At 40.9% G+C, this 24,144-nt stretch overlaps 1 protein-coding gene across 1 annotated transcript in view; it reads right to left on the bottom strand.

Annotated features, from left to right (window-relative positions):
- Positions 1-24,144, bottom strand: part of grm7 (glutamate receptor, metabotropic 7) — a 279,002-nt gene that overhangs the window by 154,880 nt on the left and 99,978 nt on the right. Inside the window, 1 exon segment of the mRNA NM_001113008.1 lies at positions 15,024-15,240. Coding sequence (NP_001106479.1) covers positions 15,024-15,240 — 217 coding nt within the window.

Genomic DNA, 24,144 nt, shown 5'->3' with positions numbered 1-24,144 from the left:
AGTATATTCCCCTTTAACAGCATTGGACCTCAACCCAGTGTGGAGCAGGGATAGCCAACCTGTAGGCGGTTCTCCATCTGTTGGGAAACTGCTGCCGATCAGCCCAATCTCTCTTAGTTAGACAAGTCAGCTGGAGCTCAGATTAAGCACAGTGCACATTCAATTCCTCCAGCTATATTTATAGCTAGCTATGTGCAAATGAAGTCAGGCGACACCTGCTAATGTGGATCTGTCAGTCAGTTCAGTTAATGGATATGGTACTGGTTGGTTTCCAGAGCAATGTTGTGATTGCCTTATGGGCATTGCAGGAAAGCGGGAAACATTGATATAATTCAGGAAAGTCAAAGTCGTTAAACTACATCTCTCTGTACCACCCCCTCCCGCCCAAAGTTGTAGTTTATAATAGTTGAATATTTTCATTTAAGGGGCCCTTCAGATGCTTTAGCCCTGGGGAAGATCCCTATCTGTCCTAACACAGCTGTGTTTACTGCCCTCTGCAGAAGGGTGCACCCTTGAAAGTCCTGGAAACTATCTTAGCTGAGAAAGAGCTGGCATCTGCTACTTTGTTTCAATAGTCAGAACCAGCAGCACAGAAAGGAAGAAACTACGCTTACAGTTAACAGACTGTAGCATATTTGCACCTACGCTAGCAACTGAGTTCCAGTCAATATGTACCCAGGTCCATTGCCGAAAACAGTTATCACAATCAATGTCCACATCACAAAGCCATGAATTATATTTTGCCTTCATTGCATTACTCTACTCACCCACCTCCCATCCCATCTATTCCATGTAAAGGGTTAAGCAGTGGCTAGCTGCGTAGTTTGAATGTTATTCCACTATCAATACAACACTCATAAAATCCCCTTTTCTTCCTTGTTCCACTTCACACAGCCTATTTTTAGGAGCAGAAAAGAGAAGGGGAAAAAGGCAAAACCTAATCAAGCAGGTGAAAGAAGAGCTGTCAGGGGGGTAGCCAGGCATGAAACAGAGTCACGGACCTCGGGGGGATTCACTCAGAGCAATTAAATGTAGTGAATGCTCTGCCAGCCCATTCTCCCCGTCTCTCAGGGCCTAGTCCAACCCATACACAGGAGAGGCAGATATCTAGCAAGCTTTATAGAACCATAACAATGTACATAGCAATTTATTAATTACCAGAGCTGCACATCACTGCGGAAGTGTAAAGGATCTATGGGTATAATAGCTAGGGTAGCCACCTGGCCCATAAAAATCGTGCTTAGTGCCAATTGTACTAATAGATAACAGCAATAGGAAGGCTGGCATATTCTCCCAGAAAAGGTGGCAAACCTAATAATGAACAGCAGAATGTTACCGTATTAATAGAATTACAGCTTTAAAAGCACAAACAGCTATACGGATACACTGGAATCAGGTACCCACTTCGCTTTTATACACAGAACCATGGAACTCAGAACCAACCTCACATTAGAAAGCAGGCACCTTACATTACAAAGGAGCAACCTTATATTAGAAAGAAAGCACCCTGGAAACAAAACCAACCTTGCATTAGAAAGGAGGCACCTTATATTAAAAAAAGGCACAGAACCAAACTCACATTATAAAGGTGGTGCCTTACAAATAAGGCACCTTACATTACAATGGAGGCACCCTAGAACAGAGAACCAACTTCACACTGAAAACGGGTCACCTAACATTACAAAGGAAGCACTCTAGAACAGAGAACCAACCTCAGATTAGAAACAGGGCACCTTACATTACAAAGGAGGCACCCAAGAACAGAGAACCAACCTCACATTGAAAACAGGGCACCTTACATTACAAAGGAGGCACCCAAGAACAGAGAACCAACCTCACATTGAAAACAGGGCACCTTACATTACAATGGAGGCACCTTACATTACAATGGAGGCACCTTACATTACAATGGAGGCACCCTAGAACAGAGAACCAACCTCACATTGAAAACAGGGCACCTTACATTACAATGGAGGCACCCTAGAACAGAGAACCAACCTCACATTGAAAACAGGGCACCTTACATTACAAAGGAGGCACCCTAGAACAGAGAACCAACCTCACATTGAAAACAGGGCACATTACATTACAAAGGAGCCAAGCACCAACCTCACATTAGAAACGGGGCACCTTACATTACAAAGGAGGCACTTTACATTAGAAATGAGGCACCCTAGAACACAGAACCAACCTCACATTCGAATGAGGCACCTTTCTTTGGAAAGGAGGCAACCTGGACCATAGAACCAACCTCACATTAGAAAGGAGGCACCCTGGAGCACAGAACCCATCTCATATAGGAAACAAAGCATCTTACTTTAGAAAGTAGACACCTTATATTAGAAAGAAGGCACCTTATATTAGAAAAGAAGCACCTTAGCTAGACTTAAAACACTGAACAGAAACGTATATGCTAAAAGTTAATATAAAGATTGATTTAATGACCCTTTCAAGGATTTTATAGGTATAAAACAAAACAAAAAAAAAAAAAAAGACGAGGCGGTTACACTGTGACAACAATCAAGTTATTGAATTTCTTGCTAAAATAGTTAATGTTGAGGGATTTATTGGGTGGATTTAACATTGGTTGGATGTCTGTACCACAAGAAAGGTTATATGCACATTAATTCAAATTATTATTGATTCATTCCTGGACTTATATGGACAGAGCATTATTGTTTACCCTTTGTAGGGATGTTGGAATCCCCAGAAAATTCCCCCCCAAAAGTCCCAACACACAGATTTTATCCCTCTGCAAATGGCAGATATTTTAAATGCTCTGCACCAATAAACAAATTGCATATTCCAGCCCAGCGCTCCAGCAAGTGAACACCAAGCGGACCCCCCATTGTGACCAATACCGTAAAATGATCTGTCTGGCACTGGGCTTCATTTCCTTTTACATTGTGGCATCAGTTTTCCTGACAGCACGGGAAAGTAAATCACTCCAATATACAACTATCAATTCCGTCCTTTTTTTTGTCCAGCTGACAATATCTGCTTGAACTGAGAAACACAGCAGGTGCTTAGAGGTTTTTACCAAGGGGAATCAGACAAAGGGATTTGTAACATGTAAAGGTAAGGAGTGTGCATACAGAACCCCCAATAATAAACTAAACGTAATAATAAACCAGGACATCTGACTGCCCCAGTTACTGTGGATCATTGAATGTTATTTTTATGGCATTAAACGGAAATAATTATTATCTTGGTTTATTGTAATCCTTTTTCCATAATTGGTAATTGAAGTGTGGTGGCAAGTAGAGGTGGAAGCAGCCATATTGCTTGCATCTGTGAAGTCATAGATGTCTATGGGGATATCCTAGTGGAGACAAAATCTATGTTCCTAAACATACTGTAAAATATAAGAATATTATAAGTCACTGAGGAGTTCCATATAATAGCACAAGGCCAGATATCTATCAGGTAGGCTCATTGGCATAGCACCTTAAGGCAACCTGGTCAGTACCGAGGGGGTGAAGATGGAAGATCAATGGAAGATTATGTGATTGCTGGCAATTGCAAAAATCAGCACCAGAATGGTAGAAGGCAACAAGCCAGCATGTGTAGAGAAGAACTTGGGTGGTAGAGCCCCCTATACATGTTTAACCAGTTTCCAGATGAAACAGGTCAGTTATATGCTATAACAATCCATTACCCCAAGCTACAGCATAGGGAAATATTGGGCGGAGGAATCACTATATTCAATCAAAATTTAATATGCATAAATAAAACAGTATATCCTCTGAAAATACAGAACGTCTATTAAAATGCAATTTAATAGTGGAAAACATATGTTTCCTCCTTGTTTATTATGTAATTGGGTTGCTTCATACGAGGCATGCAATCAAGGTGTTTTCTACATTAGTTTCAGCACCCACTCAACAAAAATAATAATAAAGAATGTAATTAAAATATATAGCTATCAGCACATAAAAAATCATTGCATGAATTGATAGATGAAGCACAGTGATTAGTGCTTAACACATAAATGGCTAACATGTGGAACATATGGGCATGTACACATCCCACCCCCATATCCCACATAAACAATGGATATTGTATATTAGTTTTTTGGGGTTTTTTTTATTTTTAAACTAAGATTCAAAATATATTTAAGACTTTATTTGGTGCAGGTATTATTTAGGGCTGATGGACTATTTCACTTGGTACTATTAACTTATATCTCTGGTCTCCCTCTCACCTTCCAGGGATCAACAGCAGTGAGTGGCAAGCCTGGCCAAATTGTATTGGAGATGCGCCCTGAAAGCCAGCTAGGGTGAAATTATTAGTTTGAGTGCTTATTTAATATATTGGATATCCCTACAACCTCCAAGGCTGTACTGCGAAGAAAAGTCTGAACACATCATCTGACCAACTCTGTTCCATATTAGCACCGTCCCTTCCATCAATGCTCCTGTAAGGTGGTGCTTATAAATCAGCATTTGGAACCTTTTATCTTGTTCTGTGTTTGTCAGTGTTGTCAGTGTACTTGGGATAATTATTTACTAGTAAAAGACCAACATGCAAGCATAAGATTGGGGAGATTGGGAAGATGCTTTTCCCAACTCTTGTTGAAGAAAGTCATTTTACATGACAAAAAGTATCAGCTTAGGGGACCTGTCACCCAGATATACAAAAAACTGTATTAATTTCAAATTAAACATATTTTTTTATAAATACATCCATACCCATTATAATGTAATTTAAAAATCCCAGCTGTCAGCCATTTAATGTCATCCCCACCTCTATGCCTTAGGCATAGAGGTGGGGCAGACAATTACTTTCACTTTCCATTCAGCACTCACTTTTTCCCTCCCTCCTCACCATCTAATTGTGTAGCCAGTGCATGTGCATCAGGTCCCTCGTTTTGGCACATAAACAAGATTTTGGCATGATGCAAAGCTTGGCGTTTGTGTCCACAAAATGGCACTTTCATGTTTTCTGTGATTGTACAATTCCAGAACTGAAGAATACAAGACTTATATTATTTATATAGTGTAAGTGAAGTTTATTTTGCTTGACAAACAATAGAAAATAGTTTAATTTTTTCTTAGGGTGACAGGTTCCCTTTAATGCACTCTTGTTCAAGCTTTTAACATAAATCTGATAAGGAGGTCCAGACTGGGGTTTAAAATAGGCCCTGGCATGTCAAGTACACAGAGACCCAAACAGCCCCCCACCAGCCCAATAAATAGTGACACCTTACAGCAGCCCCTCTGGCATTTGCCCGAACCCACAGATTGCCAGCCCAGGCTTGCTGATATAACCCTCCTGTGTCTTATTTAACACATTAGTCCAGATTCTATCTGATGAGAAAAACTCATCCTGATTTGATTCAAAATTTCCCCGTGGAATCCTAGGGAGTTTTCATAAAATAAATCATCAGATAAGATTTGCTCATTGAACTGATGGCCCAATGGAAATGATTCAGTTCAGTGAAAAAAACATAAATGAACTAAAACTGTCCTATGTGCTTCTGCAACTTTGTCCATGCTATTTACAGCCAGACAGTTTGGAACACAAAGTAAAATACATTCATTTATACATATAATTTACACTTAATTCTCATGTCAACAGCATGCTCTGAGATCTAACTCATAAACAGTGCCCTTGTAGTACACAGAAAGTACATTCGGACTTTAATGTGGGCCTTTGCAGATACAGATGTGGCTGGAAACACCCGCTTCATGCCTACACTTGCAATACTAGCCTTTAGAGATGGCACAAATATATACAAAATAAATGGGATCATAATCTATGGGCATGCTATAGGCAGTTTCTTTGCAGATTTGACAGATAGCATACTAACTGCCTCCCTACCATACAAACCAATATTCTGTTAGTGGGGTGTCTGTCCAGCTCTAGGCATGCAACATGGGGCATTGGTTGAATCTATGATGTTGGAGTCATTTCATGAGGAGGAAGGGATGACGACAACTATACAGGGAATATATTAGTCCCATTATTGTAAAACATAAATGCTTTATGCCTCCTGTTTTAAATCTTTGTACCCTAGGCTGTGTGATGTGCAGTTTGAGATATTTTGGGCCAGTGCCCGGCGCAGACTGTGCTTGGAAGCTTTTTGTGCCTTCATCATCAAATCGGTTACAATGAACAAACATAAGTCCGTTATAGTTGGATTGAACCCATATGGCGTCAGTGAAACCCGTTCTACAAATGGGCAGTAGAAGGAGACGCATTTATACTCTGTGTCACTTATAGTAAGCAGTATTGCATCCTGCACTCCATAGAATGAACTATGAGCCCTCCATCCATGCTTTAGTTTTAAAAGATAGATACATTGGCAGCTCACAGAGCAGGGGCAGATTTAGGGTAGAGGGGGTCCTAAAGGAAGGTTGGGCAAGATATTAGGTAAAGCATGTAACTCCCTGCCCTACTCAGGCAAAGGAAAACATGTTTTATGAATTAACTAAGTAGATGCCACAACCATTTGGGATACTGTGATGCCTTCATATGTCCCAGAAATGCGAATGAGACTGCCTTAGTGGTCACTATAGCAGGTCAGGTTCTTTAGTTCTATTGGAGTGGTTAACTCTAGGAAATGGATTATTAGCTACTCCCATGGCTGAGACTGGCTGCTGACACAATTATGTAATTTTGACAGTCACTTAAAGAATTTTACCACTCACAAGGCCAGTGGCCAGAACTCCAAAGGCCCATAAACTGATTCTCTCAGCACCACATTCAATAGATGAATAATAGCATCTAACAAGCTTCTGTATGATTAAGTGTGGATGATGGCTTTTCTATTACAGCTCCTCTGGGACTTGCCAAGAAGGACAGACTCTAAGCAACAAATCACAGAATACAAGGGAAGCCAATTCTTCCTATCACCCTTTAGAGGGCTGGGCAGCAAGTTGCAAGTACCTACAGCCAACCTTAATGACTGAAAGTGATTGACAGACCTAAGGATGTAGTAGATCCCATCATGCCGCTTACATCTTGACTTGCACCTAATAATGTATTCTCGGTGAATGAGCGTAATCTAGTCTCTTTTTATGAAGACTAAGAACAGGTCAAGAATCCCTTGTAGATTCTAAATGATTTGACAACAAATACTGATGGGTAATTGGCAGAAGACTGAAATTGCAGGTGTTAGGAGAATAAAGAGCCAGGTTTGACACCTGTACCTTCTGATCCTAAAAAATGGGGTCATTCTTTTCAAGAGGACAAGGTTCTTGCAGGCTCCTAATGAATGGTTAAAGTGAGTGTGGGTTAAAGCAAGTTGGACCACAAATACTAAAAGTTCTTGTTTTCCGTTAACTGTACTTGAAACAAATTTCTTTCCTAGCCCCACGCTACCACCTTTTCTTTATGTTCCAGTTCAGTAGTATAAAATGATGCTCAAGTCAGAGACTAACTGTAACAGTGTTATGGCTCAAGGCATGTTCTCTTGTGTTGAGTCTCATCTTGTGCTCACTTGATTGCTGTATAACGTACAAGCTGTATAACATACACATATGCTTTAGTGCTAAGGATAAGAACCCTATCCTATTCCAGAAAATAACCACACATGCCCATCCATACACACCCCCATAAAGTGTTTTTATGACATAGGCATAGGTTCAAACCAAAGGCAACAAGGTTTGTCAGTGTTGGTGGGAAAGGGAAATTATGAACTATGTTCCTAGCAAGACTTTATCCCCCATATGTAATAAAAGGCACTAAGTTTGCCCTGGGGCACTAACCCATAGCAACCAATAAGATGTTGACCAGTAAATGCTACCGATTGGTTGCTTTGGGTTACTGCACATGGGCAAAATAAGTTTCTTTTATTACATAGTCTTACTCTATATGTAACCTTCATCCTTGTGCTATTCTACCCTGATTATAGGGATGCAAGACGGGGATTCTCAAAGACCCTGAATTCATATTTATTAATTTCAACCAAAACCAAAAATAGCGCCATGTCTGAAGAGTAGGGAGGATCATCTTTGTGCTACTCCGCCCTGACTATAGGGATGCAAGATGGAGGTTCTCAGGGACCCTGAATTCATATTTATTAATTTCAACCAAAACCAAAAATAGCACCAGGCCTGGAATATGGAGGATAATTTTAATTTACACTCTGCAGAGTTGAGATTTGTTCTTTAAAATACTGACCAATGCTGACCCTGCACTCAGCCTGTGATCAATGGTAAAGCAAAAACAATATTTTTGTTTCAAACCGGAAAAGGGGCAACATATCAAAGAAGATTGCGCTGGAGAGAGAAACTTGCAGATTGTAAGCTATGGCTGTTAATGAGTGGGGAACATTTCGACTTTGAAACACGCCCCCACCCTTCCACCAAAAGCAATGTGCCCTGTTTTTATTCACAATGCCATGTTATTCCCAGGTCTGGCTTCATTGCACCCACTCTTGGCTCCGTGTTGTTCAGTGCATTAAAACACGGACTGTTTTGCAATTTCACTGACTGGGGATTGCGCTAGGCATTAAAATGACATCTGGGCATGATTCTTTCAGTGCAAGTCTGCTGTGCCTATTGAGCCCACTGTGGGAAACTTGGAATTACCACCACCTTCAAGGTTGTAGTATCTCTAGGGTTACCCTGCTTTAACAGGTGGACAGATTGGGCAGGTGCAGTATTGCTTGCCATGAATATGCACAACTGCAAGTGCCACCTTTTGCGGGGGCCAAAACCCAGACAAAGGGTATGAACAATGGCGCGGGGGGGAGGACAGTGTGGTGATGTTTGGGGGCAGGATTGTAAAATTGTTGGTGGACTAGTGATGCTGGGGGAGGGGTTATGACATTGGGGGCGGGGATATGATGTCACAATCCTTTAAACCTGAATAGGTGTTCTGAACTGGATAGCTCCTTGAAAAGCCAACTGTCCACCCCAAAACCAGATAGCTGGAAACCCTACACCCTTGTCTGGCAGTGTGTTTAGGCATGGATTGCGTCAATGCAGGCAACTAATGAATTCATTTGTGTAACTGCAGCTATGGTCATAAATAAACCCTAACTTCTGCTATATTTTGAGTCCAGAACTGGTCAGCACACTGCCCTTTTTTACTCCCTTTTTTATTTTTAGACATTTAATTACATTTGCCCATATAATGCAGCCGGATCTTACACTGTAATTGGCTCTCTGTACAGAACAGTACTCGGCTTTCGGCAGCATATTCAGCTGAATGTTAACACCCCACAGTGCTATTAAAAGGTAAGATTCAGTCGAGTCTGACATAGCCTGCTCTCCTGTATCACAGGATCGATACCGTTAGCCAGAGGTACTCATTTGCATCCTCCTCATTACACCATATTTTGCAGGAAGGCTTTCAGCACCCCTGATTTCCCATTGTGAGACAATACGTACAAAGGAGGAGCAGGGGGGGTTGATGTCTGTTCGACCAGAGGCTCATTTTCAGATTTGCTGCAGGCAGACAGACGAGCACTGTTACATTATTAATTGGAGGAAAGTTCTGGTCTGCTCATGGAATGCTGTGAGATGGAGAAATACTGCAGATGGAAACACCGCGCAAACTGTGTTGTTTCCAACACTACAGCAATATCTATGGATCTGGAAAATGGGAAACAAGAACTGACAAGCCTCAGGCGGACTGCTTGGTGGCAACCCAAAGGGCTAAAGCTCATGTTCTATTCTGCACAATCTGTGCACTTTAGTCGATACAGTGGGCTATAGTCATAGAATTGTTATATGGCATGATACTCATGTGGCCAAATGCGCTAGATGTCTATGTACATAACTTCCTTACCTATTGAAGGTTACACTGGTAAATAAATTCATGTTTAATTACATAAGGGATTAAGTATGAGTTTCAGAGCAGTGATGGATACATACATCTTATTCTCATTCCTACACATACAGTACTAAAGCGCATTTACAAAGAGCAGAGGCACATACTGCCATGCACATTAGTGCCCTGTCCCGCACATAGTGGAATAGCTACAGGTCTCCAAAATAGAATACAAAGACTGGCATTATGTGCATCAAATTTATTGTGTGCAGTATTCTTGCGACTGTAGCATAAAGCACATGGTGCTCTACGTGTGGAATGCAAATAATACACATACTGATGCCTTTCATTGAAAGTTCTTGCATCAAAACATGCTCTGTGCACTTCCATATAGATGTATTAAGCACCATTGCATCTATCCATCTGTATCTCTGATGGATCGAGTGCACCCTAGGGAACCCTGGAGCTACCACCACCCTATACATGGCTGTAATCCAGGTTTCCGCAGCAGGTTGTGCTCCAAATTGACATAAATGTTTAAAAATATTTAATTTTGCAATTGTGGCAGGTGTGGCAGCAGGAGGGCCTGCTTCCTCTGTAGGGGGGGGGGGGCACATTTGTAATTGCATTTGTAATTGCGGGCCACCCATGATTTTCTTGCATGTAATATGTCACCTGCATTTTTTTGCGCATCACGGGACCTCTGCAGTTTCTGGTGGGGGCTGGGAAATAATTTTGTGGGGGCCCCCTTAGTAACTCCACTGATACAAAGGCAATGGTGCTGAAATTCTGGGAAAAAACCTGCATTGTGCAATCCCCCACTCCAGAACGCCATTCCAGTCCCCCCCCCCCATCCCCATACACTGCTCCCCTTTTCTTTCTCACCCCTCTTCTCTCCTGCTTCCGCTCTACTTTCCAGGAACTAATAACCCAAGATGGGAGCAAGAGGAGAGTATATCTTTCAGTATTTTTATTTTAATTGTAAACTCAACACATTGTGGCCTATTCTTCCTACTCCTAATTCTGACCTAGAATGACCCAATATGGAACTAAAGATGGCATGCAACATGTACTGTAGTTGGACAGAGGGTGGAAACTTTAAGGCCTGTGAAATTAAATAAGAAGGCAATATACACTATAATGGCAAATCAAAGCTCCTTGAACTGCTGATACCCCCACCTATAATAATATTTGGGATTTACCCTGGCTGTGAGTACCAAGAAAACGCCAAAATGACTCTCTCCTAAGCTCCTTCCACCCTACACTCCCCGGTGTGCCACGGGCACTAATGAAGCTCTCTACTATTCAGGTCATTTTATTATTGCATAATTCCCTGAGAAGATTACAGTGTACATACAAAGTGCCTGGTTCTTCATTGCCCTAATATTTTATGTGATATTTCATGTTTTATTACCTCGCTTCCTCTACCTAACAACTTTTCCCTGGTGCAAACGACTAATGAAGTCTGTCGCTGAATTATTATAATTAGTATATGAATTATTTAACTCATTTAAATTTAATTATTTAACGACCAGATAGTGGTTTGAAAAGTAGAATAGCGATGATCAAGTAGAGGAATGAATAGTGATTAAAGATGAAAAATAAATAAATATATAAAAAAGAGAGAGATACAGGGTTTAGCATTCATACTGCTTTCTGATGGTGTGTGTGTGGCCTGGGCATGCTGGAGCAAGGCCAATATATCCCAGAATGTTGGAAGTGGCTGTAGGATGGCTTGACCCAAAAAATGTTTGGTATTTTTACATTTTTTTTTTTTATATATTCTTTATTTTTATTTTTCAAATAGTAACACATAAACACGGTAGTACACATAAGGGAGGGGATGGACAAAGATATCAATGGTCCGTTACAGCTGTCACAGTTAACATAGTTGCAACATTGCGCATTATTTCGCTAGTTTACTGCAGTTAGGGCCATGTACACTGATAGGTAATGGTGTTTTTAGCTGTTATGTTTACACATAGACGGGAAAGGGATGAGGGAGTTAGTTAGAACAGAGCAGTTCAGTGATGGTTGGTTCCTTTAAATTTAGTTCAACATTATATTCTGGCAAAAGTGCATGCAGTATATTCTATTATGACTTGTCAAAGTACAGACTGTTTTGTGTTTACATTATCTTTACAGGAGATCAGGTCTGAGTCTGAATTGGGTTACTGGTTGCTAGTAGTTGACTGTACTCTGGGGATTCTTTGTACAGAATCCGTGTTGTCCGTACCTTGGTAAAATTTTCCCGTAATTTAGTGGTATGTGCCAGCATTTCTTCCATTCGCATTATGTGGTTGAGCTCAATTGTTGGGGGCCTGGTGTTTTTCCAGTCTCTGGGTATAACTGTTCTGGCTACCGTTAATGAGAAGGCTAGGAGCCCCTTTTGTTTAATGGAGATTTGCATGTTGGCTTGGGGGTATGGACAATAGTGCTAGTGCTGGGTCGGGTTGGAGATCAAGGCATAGCACTTTGGAGATGGTTTAAAATACCAGGGCCCAAAATGGTTGTAAGTTGGGACATTCCCACCATATGTGTTTCATATCGCCCCTTTGGGTGTTACATCGCCAACACTTGTCTGATACATTTGGAAACATGGTATGCAAGGTGTTCGGGCATTTATACCATCTAGATAGAATTTTGTAGTTTGTTTCCTGCGCTTTGCAAGCACTAATCAAAATATGGACATCTAAGGAAGGGTCATAAATATAATCAAGTGAATAAAAAAACAACAACTCATTTTAGGCTACTTTATTAATAACCGCGGGGCAGTGAAATTTATACGTCCAGCATCTTATCTGCATCTTTTAGTGCCCTGGTGAATTGCAGATAAAGGATAGTCGAACGCAGAACATTAAATCAGATCCTTGTTTCTATGGCTACAGATAGGTCAAAGTTGTAAAATTTGTAAAATACTCGCTGTTTTCCACGAGTAAAAACTGTGAAAAGATTTTAAATTTTTATTAAAAACAGCCAGCCGCGAGTAGCACTGCCAGAGAGGCGCCTGTAGCAGAGCTAAACTGTGGGAGTGATTTGTAGGGCGAAAAGGTTGAAGCAGATTGGTTATTACTGGTGAGATACAGATATGTTCGGTTAAGGCTGCTTTCTGTTTCCAAGCTGCAAATCAACCAGTAACCAACTGTCCAAGACTTCAATGTTTAGTAATTTTTATGAGGCCAATTGGGTCAGATTTATGCATCTGATTAAATGTATGCCCCGTGCTGGGAAAAAGAAAGGATGGTTTGCAGCGTTAAAGGGACGGGAAGGCATATGGACTAAGGACAGGCGTCTATTGGCATAACGGTGTCCATTACAAGCGGCTTCATTTTTTATTATTTGCAGTTTGTGAATTACTTCGCTTTTTAGTCAGCAGTTCCCGTTTGGAATTTCAGTAGCTACCTGGTTGCTAGGGTCTGGTTTAACCTAGCAACCAGGCAGTGGTTTGCAAGAGAGACCGGAATATGAGTAGAGCAGGCTAGTCGCTCCTTATGTCGTCACCCTGAATCCGGAGGGGCCTTGTCTGCAGCCTTTGTTGGCATGTGTAAAGACACACAGAGCTACTTAGTAGCAGCTACTAAACACCAGAAAATCCCCTGCTAAACACACGTAGAGTCAGTTATCAGCAATGTCTGTTTTTGTAGCTGTGAAAAGTAGCTGCGATTTAACAATAGATTAATACACAAATTGCCATGACTAAATGCCCTGTGTGTCTTTGCCCTAAGACCAGTCCAGTAACCCATAGCAACTAAGTGGAAGTTTTCCCTGACCTGATTGAGTGAAGCAGGTCGGGCATTTCCCTTTAGTACAGTACCTTCCTTTGTGATATTTAGATAAGGCCTGAGACTGGATGAGTTCTTGAACAAGCAGAGTATTCAAGGCTATTGTGATACTAATATCTACAGTTAGGGGCTGATTTACTAAGACACGAATTCCGACCGAATTGGAAAAATTCCGATTGGAAAACGAACATTTTGCGACTTTTTCGTATTTTTTGCGATTTGTTCGGCGCCTTTACGACTTTTCGGAAATGATCGCGACTTTTTCGTTACAATACGATTTGCGCGAAAAAACGCGAGTTTTTCGTAGCCATTCCGAAAGTTGCGATTTTTTCATAGCGTTAAAACTTAAAAGGCGCGACGTTTTGTGCAAGTTTTAACACTACGAAAAAAATCGCAACTTTTTGCGCAAGTTTTAACGCTACGAAAAAATCGCAACTTTCGGAATGGCTACGAAAAACTCGCGTTTTTCCGCAAAAATCGTATTGGTAACGAAAAAGTCGCGATAATTTTCCGAAAAAATCGCAAAATACCGATCATTACGAAAAAAACGCAATCGGACGCATTCGGCCCGTTCGTGAGTAAGTAAATGGGCCCCTTAGTATTAGTGGTTGTATATATGTGAGTGTATAGATAGGTAGGTATAGGTTGTGGGTGCTGGGTTTACTTGGAAGGGTTGAACTTGATGGATTCTGGTCTTTTTTCAACCCTATGTAACTATGTAACATTTTGCCATCCAAAGCTGTTGAAGGGATACTAGTAGTTGTAGTTCAACAACAGTTGGACAGCTTGAATCCATGCTTGAACAGACACATAGGAAATAATATGACATTTTCCAGTATAGGAGATAAAGAAATAGGGGTCCCAGTTGAAGAAAAGAGCATAGGAAATATGGAAACATTTTTCAACTATAATAGCTGCTAGGCAGTCATCAATTGAACATTTCTAATAGTGATTCCACTATACCTCCTGTGGCACTCTACAAGTAAAACATTTAAAGTTTCATGTGATCAACTGAACAGTATCAAATGTTGCTTTCCAGAGCTCAAGGGTAATGGAGTACCATACGGCAGTATCATAAATGCTCACATTATTATTATTATTATTATTATTATTATTATTATTGTTCTGATGGATATGCTTACAATGCCAAACAATTACATAAATTAATATTATGTCCAAGAAGTTTCTGTCCATTAGGGACATAGTATGAATGTTCCCTCTATCTACCCTCCAGGACTGGTCTCCTATCCCACAAGGATGTGCTTTGATATAAAGGAAAATGGCAAAGTCAGATCACAAACTTGACTTTGTTGACTAGGGGCTATGGAGAAGATTTTTCCATTGTTTGAAATGAGAAGATTGGTTGGAATTCACTAAGCCAGCCCTGAACATTCAGATACTGTACCTTTATTCAAAGTAACTAGAACTGAATTCAATTTCATTGTGGAACTGGCTGGTAGAGGTTTGCCTCCAATTCAAAGCTAAGGATTGCCCAATAACCAGTGAGTCCATCCTTACCTGCCTCCCTTGATATTTGCATAAAGGATTCCACGCCTTTCTCCCCATAGCTTCCTTCAGATGCCAGCGTTGACACGTAGTTCCATCCCATTGCCTTTACAATATCCACCATGGCTTGTGCTTGGAAGGAGTCTGGAGGTACCACTCTAGAGAAGAAGTCATAGCGACGATCATCACTGAGCTCTGGAGCTGTTGAGCCATAACTAATCTGAGGGATCTGCAAAGAAAAACAATGGTTTAACATCAGTGAAACAAGTCAAAGGATTCTGAATGTTGTAGTTCAATAAATGGATCCCTATGGGTTTACTCCCATGCTTCAAACACAAAGGAGGGTTAATTGACTTCTAATGAAACTGACCCTACTGTGTGGTGTAAATGTGATAGGGACATTAGACTGTAAGCTCCCCTGGGGCAGGGACCAATGTGCATGATAGACAGTCTCTCTGTAAAGGGTTATGTAAACAGATCATGGCTATATAACTAAAGGATAAAGTTTATTTAATGAACAGCCTGTTTTAGTGCCCACAAGTACTGTATACCTTGAAGCATATACAAACATGGGATGGATACAATGTGGGTTTTTTCTTGCCTGTTTATTTGTGAGTAGATTACTGCTTGGTAAGTGGCCCAAAGGAAAACTGCTTCCTCCCCCCTACTTCAAAAATATTATGCATGTATCACATTGGGTATATAGAAAATTGACATAGATCAGCCTTAGTGCTTTAATGGTCCTTTATATATCTATAAATGTATATATGCATGTGTACAGCATAGGATAAGGGCACATGTAGCTCTCTGGGGCATTTTCCTGTCGCTGTTTTATCATACCATCTCCCATAATTGATGTTGATGGAAATGGTGGAAAACACCCATGAGCATGTTTTCAGGCAAAAGAATTGTCTGTGCTAGTGTTTTCATGCCATTTTACATTGATATCATTGTGGCCAATTTGGAGGTGTTTTGAGCATTTCTTTCAAGCTGAAATCATCCCAAAATGATGCACGTGCCATAAGCATTAGTGCCCACTTTCCAAGAAAAGCTCCATTGTTCTGCACCAGTGGGTATGAGCCTAATTCGGCTGTTGCAAAACTTCAGCTTCCATTGCTCACAGCCAGCCATTATTTGGCCTAGTAAAGGGCTTTATTCTGTCCAACTTTCCTTTTAGAAAAACACTAGGCATGCTGAGTAAAACAAAAGTACTCCCTTGTCTAGGGTATGTTTCATTCACAGTACAAAGCTAAGCCAGCAACCTACAGCTTATCATAGTATGGCACTGCTGAATTAAACTTGCATATATTTCCTTTGATTTTGGTAAAGCAAGCAATATAACAACTCCAATGCATAGTAAGATATGTGCATATGTGCAATAAGTCCCTGACGAGTTCCATGACCATATAACACCACATGCTTTCATACAGATCATGGAAACAGGAGGTACTTTATCATAAAGGTCCTAACATGGACCAAAATGTTGGACACAAGTGATATGTGAAATAAAGACATTTCAATGTTTTATGTCTGATACAAGAGCGTGTTGATCCTTACAGTGTATATACTATATATATATATATATATATATATATATATATATATATATATTAATATATATACAGAAACAAAATTATATATATATATATATATATATATATATATATAATAGAAAGAGTGCCGCACACATAGGGACTTGATACAAAAGAAAAAGTGGTTTTATTGAAAAAATTCCAACGTTTCGAGCACAATCTGTGCTCTTCCTCAGGGACAAACCAGAGCACAGATTGTGCTCGAAACGTTGGAATTTTTTCAATAAAACCACTTTTTCTTTTGTATCAAGTCCCTATGTGTGCGGCACTCTTTCTATTATATTTTGACCTGCACCAAGGGCATTTGGACTTTTATAGGATGTGCTCCTCCCTGTATACTCTATTATATATATATATATATATATATATATATATATATATATATATATGGAGATGTTGAAACATTATTTTCTTTATTTCTGTATTAATAAAACAGAACCTTGTACTTGATCCAAACTAAAACATAATTAATGCTTACTGGATGCAAAACAATCCTATTGGGTTTGAAGGAGAAGGAAAGGTAAAAACTAAGTAAGCTTTATCAGAAAGGTCTATGTAAATACAGCCATAAGCAATTACAGAAATGTAATTACAAAATGTCTATCAAAAGAAACACAGGATTTCTTGTCTCCTTTTTTGTAAACATGTTCTTCAGTACAGGTATAGGACCTGTTATCCAGAATTCTTGGGACCAAGTGTATTCCGGATAAGGGGTCTTTCCGTAATTTGGATCTCCATACCTTAAGTCTACTAAAAAATCAATAAAACATTAATTAAACCCAGTAGGATTATTTGGCATCCAGTAAGGATTAATTATATCTTAGTTGGGATCAAATACAAAGCACTGTTTTATTTTTACAGAGAAAAAGGAAATCAATTTTAAAAATCTGAATTATTTGATTAAAATGGAGCCTATGGGAGACAGGCTTTCCGTAATTTGGAGCTTTCTGGATAACGGGTTTCCGGATAACGGATCCCATACCTGTATCTGTCTTCCTCTCTCAGAAAAATCCTTCTTTTCCAGGGCCAGAGTTTGCACAGCTCTCCCTTCTCCTGCTCCCCCCTCCCATAAGAATTCATAGAACTCACTCCCCCAACACGTAGGAATGTGTAATCTGAGCTACAACAGCTAGAGCTGCAGCTTGAAGCTATGAAAACCAAGCTAAAATGGCAGTTGCAATCTTAAACAAATGGAGAAAGCTTTTAGGGCTGTTTAAAGCTTTCTGCAATATTACTGTGTAGTAAAGCTTTCTGCAGAATAAATATAGCGTTCTAGGTGGCATTAATGTGGAAAATCTATTGGCAGTAAAATGCCAACATGAATTTTCTTCTCCTTTAATGTTTATATGATTTTAAGTAGTAGACTTAACACAGTGATCCCCAACCAGTGGCTCGTGAACAACATGCTGCTCCCCAACCCCTTGGATGTTGCTCCCAGTGGCCTCAAAGCAGCTGCTTATTTTTGAATTCCTGGCTTGGAGGCAAGTTTTGGTTGCATAAAAAAACAGGGGTACTGCCAAACAGAGCCTCATGTAGGCTGCCAGTCCACATAGGGGCTACCAAATAGCCAATAACAGTTATTATTGGTACCCCCAGGAACATGTTTTATGCTTGTGTTGCTCTCCAAATCTTTTTACATATGAATGTTGCTCACGGGTAAAAAAGGTTGGGGATCCCTGACTTAAGGTATGCAGATCCAGATAACAGAAAGAGCCCTTATCCGGAAAAACCACAGGCCCAAGTATAACAGGATAACAGGTCCCATACCTGTACATATAAAGTTGATATGTACAGTACAAAACAACATTAAACTCAACAAGTAATAAAAATGACAACAAATTCATTATGGAAACAGGTGCAGCATTTCAGTCTTGTTCAGTATCCTGCCTTGGGGAGGGTTAAACAGGAGGTGTGCGCATCAGTCCCTTATGTGGTCGACTAGAACTTGCTTTGGATATGCTGTACACACACTGTATTGAAGCTGGTATTACTGTATCTGTCATTGAACTGGCACAGAACATAACTCCATGATGCCAAAACTGACACTTTAGGGGTAAATAATGAAGAGGAGGAAAGAAGGAAAGAAAGAAAGAAACAGAAAGAAAGAAAGAAAGAAATGACAGAGGGAGAGAGAGAGACTGATTGGCAGGGACAGGGAAGAGCAAATGGAGAAGGGAAGGAAGGTGTGAGTCACGCAGAAGGAGGATTACCGTTCCAAGGAAAGAGCTCTACTAGTACTTTAAAAATATCTCACTTTGATCAAACTAGGCCACTGACAAATGCACCGAGATATAACCTGTTCCGGAGATTTTACTTTTCACGCTTGCTCTGACGCAACAGCCATGCTAAACACATCAGCGGTTCCGTTCCTCATCCTAATGGGTGCACACACAGTATCGACGGTAACTGACTTACAATAAAATGGGAATTCACATTCCAGTCATTCCTTGTGAAATATTTGTACAGTGCATACTGGTCGCCATTTTAACTTGAAGCAAAATAATGGGAAATTGAGGCTGACGAGGGACGTTATATCAGTTTCATTAAAAGAAGAGATTAAAATACAAGTAAAAAGGATAATCTAATAGAATATAACGAGATTGCTTCATACATGTAGGTCATTAGTGTAGAACAGTGCTGTCCAACTTCTGTTGTACCGAGGGCCGGAATTTTTCCGACCTACGTGGTGGAGGGCCGATAATGGAAGCCAGTTTTGACCACTCCCCTTTTTGAAACCGCACCCACTTGAAACCACACCCATGTTATCACATGACCATACCCATATTAATGGTTGTAGTACAGCAAAAACCTGCCATACCTGTGTGTGCCATACTCTGCCTTCCCTACCCTGCCTGTGTGTGCCATACTCTGCCTTCCCTACCCTGCCTGTGTGCCATACTTGGCTGGTTTGTGCCATACTTGGCCTGTGTGTGCCATACTCTGCCTTCCCTACCCTGCCTGTGTGTGCCATACTCTGCCTTCCCTACCCTGCCTGTGTGCCATACTTGGCTGGTTTGTGCCATACTTGGCCTGTGTGTGCCATACTCTGCCTTCCCTACCCTGCCTGTGTGTGCCATACTCTGCCTTCCCTACCTTGCCTGCGTGGGCTATACTTTCACTGTGTTTGCCATTCTTGGTTGGTTTGTGCCATACTCTGCCTGTGTGTGCCATACTCTGCCTTCCCTACCCTGCCTGTGTGTGCCATACTCTGCTTGCCCTATGATGCCTGTGTGTATGGCACACACAGGCAGCATACAGTGACACAATGCTGGCACTGCTCCTACAGTCTGCACAATAACTATATAGTAAAAAACTTTTTAAGTGCAGTACCACCTCAGTATATTTTCTTTTTGTAGTGTGCAGGGATTATTTGTGGGTTTCTACTGCTCCTGAGGTGTGAACAGGGGAACAATATGGGTGATTACAGCCTGAGCCTGAGGTGTGAACACTGCAGGGGGTGAACAATACAGAGATTAAAAGGTGTGAACAACACAGGGAATTACATATTTAAACAATACAGCCTGATTACAGCCTGAATCTGAGGTGAGAACCATGCAGGGGGGGCAGTTAATCTCAGTACTGATACCATTTAAAGCTTACACAAGAGTAAGCCATCAAAGCAGCCAGACAGGTGGGGGGCCACACAGAGGGGGGTCGCGGGCCGCATGCGGCCCGCGGGCCGCCAGTTGGACAGCACTGGTGTAGAACAAGGAGTAATTCCTGGCTGGATGTTGCTGCTGCAAGATGCTGGGAATTGAGGGGGAATGGGGTGCAAGCCTCTTATTAATGCCAATGGTAAGCTGATTTTATTCATACATCTCTTTGCCAGGTTTTGATAATAACAAAGCAGATATATACCCAATTTTGCCACCCATGATTTGAAACAGGATCACATGGGAGGCCTTTAAGGTCAACTGCAGACCAAATCTACCAGTTAAAAGCATCCTCGCCTGACTGAGTTTTCCCTCTCAGGCTGATCATTATCTGGTGGTGCCAGGGCAGATTATATATTTGCACATTAATGCTTTGTATACATGAGCAGCCTTAAGCTACGTGCCCACCTCCTGCTCCTTCTGGCCTTTCTCTGGCCTTACGGCCCATGGGTTAAGAAATGGTCAAGTTATGTTTCCGTGCCGTCTCTGTGCTGACACAGAAAACATCTTCACTCGGTTTTTGCTGTGCGTAGCTACCCAACGGCATTGGAAATGACTGCTGGTTGACTCAGCCGCCCCCACTAGCCAGAGGCTGAACTGTGCACAAATGGCAAAGAGCCTCCTGTGTGAATATAACCTTACAGCACCACCAGCAGTTAACTCAGGCCCACAGAGCAAACTCCAATGAGACCTATTTCAGAACATGTGAAATTACACTGGCAGCGAAGAGCGGGTTAGGTTTCCCATATTAAGAACATGTTCTGGAGGTCCCATAAGATTAGAGAAGGACAAAATGAAAGTCAACTAATAGAAATAACGTTTATTAAACCCAAGTGCCTTAGACATAAAAGCTCATTTCAGAATTCTTGCTTATATTGGAATCACTGCCCCCTTCTGAATAACTCCAGCTGCCAAAAGTATCTCTATTTTATCTTAACATTGCCACAATTTTAGTTACACAACAAATAAAAAATAAGTATGGGTATTATTTCCTTCCAAAGGCATCCCTACATGTTATATACTTGTGCGTGGAGTTTTGCAAATAACCATATAACATATACAATCTGTCTCACCACACCAAGAGACTAGATTCCATCTTGACACCAAAGTACAATAGAGAGAAATAATGCAAACCCACCTACTGCATCAAGTGTTATATAATGCACCCTGTAACAAGAGCAAACAATATATTCTGCATACAGATAGTAACCTATACAAGGGTCCTGCTCATTAGATAAGGCCTACAGAGAACAATGCCATAGACCAGTGGTTCTCAACCTGTGGGTCAAGACCCCTTTGGGGGCTGAACGACCTTTTCACAGGGGTCGCCTAAGACTATCGAAAAACACATATTTCCAATGGTCTTAGGAATAATTTTATGGTTAGGGGTCACCACAACATAAGGGACTGTATTAAAGGGTTGCGGCATTTGGAAGGTTGAGAACCAGTGCCATAGACTCTGGTGATATTTAAGGAGTGTTTGTAAGAATTCTTCAGGCCTCCAAAGCACAGATGGGACATTATTGCAACCAGAGATTTACTGTCATCTTGGACCTCAATCCCCCCCCAAAAAAGTAAACAACTACAATTTGAAGTACAGTAGATGAATGTTCTGCAGTAGCTCTGAAACAGAAGACTTGCGACCCAACTGGTAACACTCAAATTTCTAGCACCACACTTCTACTTGAGAAGGATATGGTAGATATAAAAGCAAATTAGCAATAAATCTGCACTGACACCAGTTTAGACTGCAGCACTGCATCTACATAAATTGCTGGTTTTGCCATTTAGCCATCATTGCAAGGGTAAGGTGGCAACACTACGGGGGAGATTCATCAACGTTCCAGTTTGATTTCTTTACAGGATTCAAGTTTTTTTGCACTAAAAAACTTGAATTCTAATTATGTTTCAAAAACTCGAATGTCTGGTATTTATTAAGTGCTAAACCCCTAGGTAAACTCGAATGTAAAAATTCGGCATCTAAAAGATTGGCAGTCTCTATAGAAGTCAATGAGAGTTGTCCAAGGCAAAGTCAAGCCGTATTTTCAAACTCAAATATTTCAAGTATTCAAACGAGTTTTCCTAATTAATAAATAAGTGAGCAACAAGTTTAATTCACAAACTCGAAAATGTTAGAAGGTAACTGAAGTAAGGCAAACTTCTCCCTATAGAAACAAATCTGGGCATATTAATGGGGTGCAAATGGAAGGTGGACACCAGGTATATCCAGCCTACAACCTCCAGATGGAGCTGAGCTACAACTCCTAGAGTTCCAATAGCATCTGGAAGGCCAAACCTTGCTCAGCTCTGCAGTAGACAAAGTGGACAGAAAAAGCTGAAGTCATAGGCCTGACCCTCCCCGCGGCACAGCTGTGTCTGGCCCTGCTCTCTGTGTCATTTAAAAAGTGCCCCAGATTTAAAGGCTGCACATCTGGTCGGCTCATTGTGTCTCTGTGGGAAGCTTCAACTAATAGGCTTGTTGTGTTTATCTGATGAATGAAGTCTGTAAGTCTCCCAGTAGGAAAATTACACAGGCTTTAACCCTTGGCTGCTGGATTGGTTTTGAACTCTAAGGCCTCCTTGGCTTCGGAATAATTGTGAAAATCTAATCTTGTAAAAAGTAGCCATGCCTCCCCTTTAAATACAGCCTATTGTGGTGAGTGTGAATATAGGCATCCATTTTAAAGGAAGGATATAGCAAGCTTATAATAGCATTACGCTACAGCTTATTTGTCGATTAGGCATGCAAGATACAAAGTGAAATAAGTGCCATGTTTTTGGCCAAGTCAAGTTGTTTTTATATAGTAAATGTATTATTTCTTAGTTTATCAACCTAGCAGTTGGTTGAGGAAAAAAATGTTGGGCTAAAGAAATACATAATCATAATCAATCTGTAATAAAAGTTGCAAACCCTGTATGAGAATTTGGTGCAATCTGCAAAGCTACAATCACATGAAGATGTTCACTGTACCCATCTTCCGCTCACTCTCTATCATGCTTTAGTGCAGGGATCCCCAACCAGTGGCTCAGTAGCAACACGTTGCTCACCAACCCCTTGGATGTTGCTCCTAGTGGCCTCAAAATTGTTGCCCATTTATTCATTTCTGACTTGAAGGCATATTTTGGAGGCATAAAGACCTCTAGTAGTCTGCCAGTCCACAATGGGCTACTAATTAACTAATCTGAGTCCTTACTGATTACCTAATAGAAAAGTTTTTGTGTTTGTGTTGCTCCCCAGCTTTTTTCTCATTGAAATGTTGCTCATGGGTAAAAAAAACTTTGGGGATCTCTGCTTTAGAGATATCAGCCAATCACAGGTGGGTGAAAATCCCACAGCCTTATTTGTCAATGTGCCATACATATAGGGGACAAGAGCTCATTGCACAGAAACATTATGTGCTGAGCTTTGGTGCATTTGCCATTGGCAAATGATTAGGTGCATCTTCCATCCACGGGCAGATGAAAAATGTGACAGAAATGCAGTGAAAGCAATCATGTGTGTAGCCACTGCTGCTAGAGGAGAAATCTGTCAAGATCAAGAAGACTGATTGAGGATCCTGGCAAGATAAATACAAATATTGAATATGTTATCTGGAGTACCTTGCGCCTGGGTTTTGGGGGTCACTAAGCCTCACGACTACTAAAAATACTACTGAAAAAAAATATGACTCAATTACTAGTCCCATAACTGCTGACCTCAGTTACTCACCCTTACACCTTAACTGGAAACCCTGCAGCTTAATATCCAAAGGGCAGAAGGGAAAGCTGTTCACTCCCCACTATAACAGGTAGGACTGGTTCTGACCCCAAGATCCTCTCTCCTTTAGACTCCTTTCCTTTAAAGGCTCTGGCACTACAACTCCCTAATGCCCAACTATAGTTTAGTGT

Source organism: Xenopus tropicalis, chromosome 4, assembly GCF_000004195.4.
Source record: "Xenopus tropicalis strain Nigerian chromosome 4, UCB_Xtro_10.0, whole genome shotgun sequence".
Lineage (NCBI taxonomy): Eukaryota > Metazoa > Chordata > Amphibia > Anura > Pipidae > Xenopus > Xenopus tropicalis.
Note: the sequence above shows the minus strand (reverse complement) of the source record. Positions and strands in the feature narration are given on the sequence as shown.